A 6000-nucleotide genomic window follows, 5' to 3' on the forward strand; every position below is an offset into this window, starting at 1 on the left:
TCTAGTGAAAACGAGGACTGGGCAGTTATATAACAAAGCAGAAGGAACCAGGCTGACAGAGACTGTGTGGATCGCAGAGCTGCTGCTGCCTAGACGAGTTACTGACCTGAGGCCAATAACAGCAAGTCTACACCAGCCGCATGCGAGATATCCACAAAGTTCAAAGCACCTGGAAATATCCTGCTTGAATGCCATTTTCCTGGAAGAAACAGATTAATGACTACAGCAGCTTTCGGGGCCAACTGAAAGGGCTGACCTCAGGTGATGCCATTACAGAGATCCCATTTCGTGTTACTGACTGCAGCTTGGACAGCAGTGTCGCCACTTTCTGGGTTTACCTTGTCAGCTCTCCAAGGAAAAACAGGTTGTTGCCGTTAGTGGTGGTGGTGGACCAGAATTTCCAAACCTGTGCCCTCGTATGGCAGTCAGGGTCTAATGCCCCGGGCTAAATTTTACTCTGGGCTTGAACTGGCCTCCCTTAACTTCCCCCTGAATTCAACTGGCCGGAGCGATTTCTGGCTTCTCCACCTGGCCTGCTGTGTGGTGGGGCTGTGGGTATTTAACGGACTCCCACGGTTCACCCGAGTGGGCTCTGCACTTCAGTGCTGGATGTAGTGGGTGAAGGGCTTCAGAATCCTTTGTGATAAAACCTGCTGCATATATGTGCAGAATTACTGTCAAACATTAATTGCAGGGCCCAAGCCTCAGAAGCTCAGAAAATGGCTTCAGTCTTTTAAAAGGGTTGTGTGTTTGAAAATCAACACAGGACTGCCTGGCACAAGCAGGGAAAGCAAGGGCTGAAGATTTCTGCACCAGTACACTATCCCGTGGAAGCCCAGCCTGGCAGACACGCTAGCAGTCAGCTTTTTGGCATAAAAAACATATATTTAAAGAGTACCTTTCAACTGCTTGACATGCAGATCGCACAGCAGATTTTCAAAAAACCTTGCCAAATCCATGACTACCAGTCACATTCTTGATTCTGAATGCCAGGAAAAAATTACCATGTCACCCAGATGTATTATAGCCTGCATGTACTACACACAAGCGCACGGCTGGAGAAGGATACACACCCTTGGAGATCCCTTAGTAATAACCAATTTCCACAGCAACAGAAAAATACTGGGGAACTTGAGAACTTACAGATGCCAAGTGCACTTGAGACGAGGTAAAATGTTTACGTTGCTACACAGAACCACCAAACAAAACGAGGCAGGCAAACATTTGCCTGGGAGGAAAAAAAAAGAACCGAAAATGACAATTTCGTGCATCACCCCTGAACAGCTCTCCAGCGAAAACAGAGCGCTTTCGGTATGTGGCGTGGTTTGCGTTTTTTTTTTTACAAATACAGAAGAGAACGCAAACCAGACACAGGATCCGAGTCCGAGCCTGTGGTCAACACATCCACAACGCAGGGACGGGATGTGCACTCAAGACAGAAAGCTTGAAAACTCAGGCTCGCTCACGGCCTTCGGGCACCAGCCGTTCGGTCCCACCTGGGACCAGGACTTAAGAAAACTTAAGAGCGAAGTACTCTCCTCGGCACCGAGGTGGTAACTGAAGAATTGAAGAGAAACAAGACAATCTTGTGTGCCGGCCTTTTGATTTTTGATTTGGACAGCGGAATGCTTGTGAGTCTGTAGCGGAGTCAAACCGTACCTCTGGACGTGCGTGTGTGTGTGTGAGGGGGGTATGGGGGTAAAACGGTTTTTTCCCCGATTTCTCGTTAGCGGGTGTTTGAATCGGTCTCGCCCAACTGGCGCCTTTCCAACTCTGCAGCCTACAGGGGCGAACAGGCGAGCGGCTACGGGGGTTAACCCAGAGTTACGGCTAGTTTGCCCGAGAGTGCCAGCCCGCAAAGGCCACGAACTCGGCTGCCCCCGGGGGCGTCGCACCTGGGGTGCCGGGTCTGTGCCGTGTCCCCTCACGAAAAACAAAACTGCGGCACTTACCTGCGGGTGTCGCCCCGAAGATCCGGACCACGGGCACCCTCTTGACTTCGCTCTCTCTGAATTCAGAGCGACAAACGTCCAAGTCTTTCAGAGGACTGGCCATGTAGTAATCTGCCGTGACGATGCGGACTGCGAACATGATTGCTAACGATTAGGAATTGCCGAGCACGACAATAGAGACGCCGGGGTTACATTCAGATAAAGAGAGAGAGAGAAAGGAAAAAAAAATAACGAGACGGGCTTCTTTGTTTCCAATAAACAGCTTTTAGATGGGCTCTATTTGTCTCATTTGCAAAAAAAAACCAGCACGAACTATTTTCTAGACGTTCCGAGAGACCGGGCACACAACACGGTTTCTCCTCGTACTGACAGAAACATGATTTCTAAGAAGTACAAGGGTAATCCGAGCTGCAGCTGTTAAAACCATGATGGTGGTGCTGTCTGCCGCTATGCCGCTCTGAAATCAGTGTACGAGTTTTTCAGCATCAGAGCTGCACGCAGTCTCTTCCTAACCGAGACAATAAAAGTGTTTTCGCCGAGCCCTGCCTAGCACATAAGCAGCCAGGCTTCGGCCATCACAGGATAAAAATCACTTTTCTTTTTACTCTCGATGTCTCCCCCTTCCTCAGTTGCCGCTAATCCATTATCTAACATTTTTCTATTTGCTTCACCTTGGGGATCATTTCCTAAAAATCTCTACAACAACAACAACAACAACAACAACAACAGTAGCAGCAGCAAAAAAAAGCGTCAGACTGAGCAAAGGAAGAAAAAAAACTCAAAATGTATCCAATGTGGCAGTCCGTTCAGTTTCTGGCTATGTGCTTCCAATGTGCCATTACAGACATTGTTCCCCCCTTCTCTGTAATATGATCACAGTACTCCTCTGTAACCCTAATCAACACCATTCCTCACTGACAGACCCTCCTCTCTCTCTCTCCGCCTTCTCTACTGGCTCCCGAAACACTGCAGCATTTTCCACAACACCATTGCAGGTCACAGGGCCTCTCCACCGGAAGTCCCGCCCTTGACGTCAACTATTGGCGCTTATCCGGGCACCTACATTCCGAGGGACGGGAGTTCTAACCAATGAAAGGAAAGCAACCGTGTTTACTTTCCGCTTGTCTTGCTTTTCTGATCGCTGATTGGACGGAATGCTTACTGTTGTGCGACATGATTGGTTGCGGGGCTCGTTATCATAGACACGGGCATATATTGCTAGAATGCACGCCAGCTTGCTTTTTGTGGTCAAGAGCTGCCGGCTTCCGGTTGTGGCAGAAGTGTGAGGTTCTGCCCTGCACTGTGCTCGTTTTGTGATATTCTTATATAATCATCGTTAAATTCTGTTGTGCGGTTTACTGGGTTTATCGGAACACACCAGAAAACTCAGCACAAGGAACAACGTCTCACCTGTTATTAATGAGAACACTTGTAAAAACTAATGTGTAAAAGTGTGGGTTTTAAAGGAGGTTTCTTTAGAATATTGTATACAAGTTTGATCACCACGATAGAAATATTGTTTCTGAGGGGGGATTTCTGAAAAAAATGCATTTTTACCTGCAATGTTTTAAGAAAATATAAAACAATGACAGTTTAGTATTTAACCAGTGTACACCTTCATATTTCAGCAGTGTACTAAATATTACTGTCTTCATATTCTATTGGGGATTTTGCTGCATGTATCAGTGTGACCTCTGGAAAAATTGTTTCAGCTCTCTGTAAAAAAGCGCCGTCCTTCGCATGAGATGTAAAACCGAGGTCCTGACTCTCTGTGGTCGTTAAAAATGCCAGGGTGTTTCTTGAAAAGAGTAAGGGTGTTACCCTGGCGTCCTGGCCAAATTTCCCACTGGCCTTTACCAATCATGGCCTCCTAATAATCCCCATCTCTGAACTGGCTTCATCACTCTGTTCTCCTCCCCACTGAGAGCTGGTGTGTTGGGAGCGTTCTGGCGCACTATGGCTGCTGTCGCATCATCCAGGTGGGGCTGCACATTGGTGGTGGTGGGGGGGAGTCTTCGTTGCCTGTAAAGAGCTTTGAGTGGAGTGTCCAGAAACCCACTATATCAGTTTATGCTATTTATAGTATTATTACAGAAGATCAGAGAGAGAAAGCACTCCATAGGACATCTTTGTTCAATGTGATATTATGAATATATGGCATAGAATAAGTTTGTGTGATTTTTCTTCTCATTAATTTGTTTTTGTTTGGGGTTTAGTTTTTTAATTGATTGGAATTTCTACTGAACATTTGTATTACTCCTCCACTCCTCCTGAAATTGATCTCACAAGGCTGAAGGTGTGAGAAACCAGGGTGGTCTGCCAGACATCAGATCAGCCCGTCTCAGAAGCAGGGTGCCGTGCCAGTGTCTCTCCCTGCCACACTTCCCCTCAAGTCAGCTTTGGAAAGGTGTTTACAGATGGCATGTTTAGTTGGCAAAGCACACAGTGTAGAAATCACATCAGAGAATTATAAGAACATGGAAAATATAAGAGCTTTCAAATGACAGAAGGCCATCTGACTGGTTTGGTGGCTCGTAGCTAATTGATCTGAGGACCTCATCCAAACATTTCATGTGATATAGAATGTGCTTCCACAAGGATGGTGGGTTACTTGTTGCAGACTCCCACAGGACAGTCCACTGTCCACATTCTTAATCAGTTTTCTGATCCATGTTTCTCTGTTATTCCGCAACTGTGCAAAAAAAAATTCCTCATATTCTGGAATAAAAAAGAAAATGACAACTTGGAGGATGTTCAAGCAGGCAGCTGCGTCAGCAAGTGTCGGCTGCAAAGGAACAGGTAAAGGTTTAATCCCTGCTGGAAAGAGAAGAAAAACACAGTTTCGGCTGAGGAGCCTGACACCTTGAAACCTGAAGAAGGCTCCAAGGCCGAAATGCTGTGTTCCTTTTCTTTTCAGCAGGGAATAAACCTGTACTTGTTCCAGCTCAGAGGATGCAAAGCACTCTCCGTTTGATAATGGCATGAAGAATGAAGGCCCAAGAATGTTACCGCTGGAGATGTAGTCTTGCTACAGCCTTACACTGCAGCCCTTTAGGATCACAAATATAGTTATATTCCCAAAGTAGACTAACAGAATAGAAGAATTTCTTTCTTGCATTTCAGTGGAATTTTCTGACAGTAGGCCATGAGACAGTGACAGTGTCAGAAAGCACAGGTCTTTTTTTTGTTGAGAATCTCGAAAACCCTGTAAAAACCCTTTCACAGCACTCCTGTCTAATTAGCTTTCCACCTAATTAAGGGGTTTTCCTGGCTAACCACAAATATCCCTGTTCACTCCACCAGTAGAAGAACATACAGTAAGAAAGTTCACAGGCGAGAGGATTCAGCCCATTTGGTAATTGGTAGTTAAGCAATCCAAGCCAGCTCTTTCAGACAAGGTATCGGCTTCAATAGCTTGGTGAGTAGCTCGCTCCACACTCCTACAGCCCTTTGGGTAAAGGGGTGCTCCTGTAAATGCACTTTCCACTTGTGCCCTCTGATTGGTGTTTCACGGTTCATTCTGAAGAAATCCACTGGGCGGATTTTGAAGGCTGTGAGGACCTGCATCAGTGCGTTATCGATCACAGCTCACGCAGCAGTGTGTTATAGCCATTTCACACTCCGAGTGCTGCCTCCAACTCACACGCCGTTTTTAAGAGTGGAACCACTAGCCCAGCTTTCCCTCTTACCTGAATGAGAGAAATAGCAATAGCTTAGGGGCAAGTGTTACATTGGTGCCGGTTATGCTTGAAGAGGTTATTGGAACATGATCTTTGCAGGTCCAATGTAATGATTCAGACCTGAAGAAGGCTCCACAGCCGAAATGTTGATTTCTTCTCTTTCCAGCAGGGAATAAACCTTTACTTGCTCCTTTGCAGCCTACGCATGCTGACGCAGCTCCCCACCTGAACAATGTAATGATTTTACCTGCACCACAGAACTGTATAAGGAGAGTTTTTTTTTTTTTAGGAGCACACAAGCCATAGAGCCAGAGTTTATCTGCATGCTGTCCTTATGTGTACCACAATAAATGGGACACATGCCAAAG

At 46.3% G+C, this 6000-nt stretch overlaps 1 protein-coding gene across 2 annotated transcripts in view; it reads right to left on the reverse strand.

Annotated features, from left to right (window-relative positions):
• rev3l (REV3 like, DNA directed polymerase zeta catalytic subunit) overlaps window positions 1-2952 on the reverse strand; it is a 97972-nt gene extending 95020 nt beyond the window's left edge. For both annotated transcript variants that reach the window (XM_069196182.1, XM_069196190.1), the window contains exon 1: window positions 1953-2952. In XM_069196182.1, coding sequence (XP_069052283.1) covers window positions 1953-2091 — 139 coding nt within the window. In that variant the 5' untranslated portion in view covers window positions 2092-2952. The remainder of the gene's footprint in view (window positions 1-1952) is intronic.
• Window positions 2953-6000: the final 3048 nt, after the last annotated feature.

The sequence above is a fragment of the Lepisosteus oculatus genome, chromosome 2 (genome assembly GCF_040954835.1).
Source record: "Lepisosteus oculatus isolate fLepOcu1 chromosome 2, fLepOcu1.hap2, whole genome shotgun sequence".
NCBI classification, from domain to species: Eukaryota; Metazoa; Chordata; class Actinopteri; order Semionotiformes; family Lepisosteidae; genus Lepisosteus; species Lepisosteus oculatus.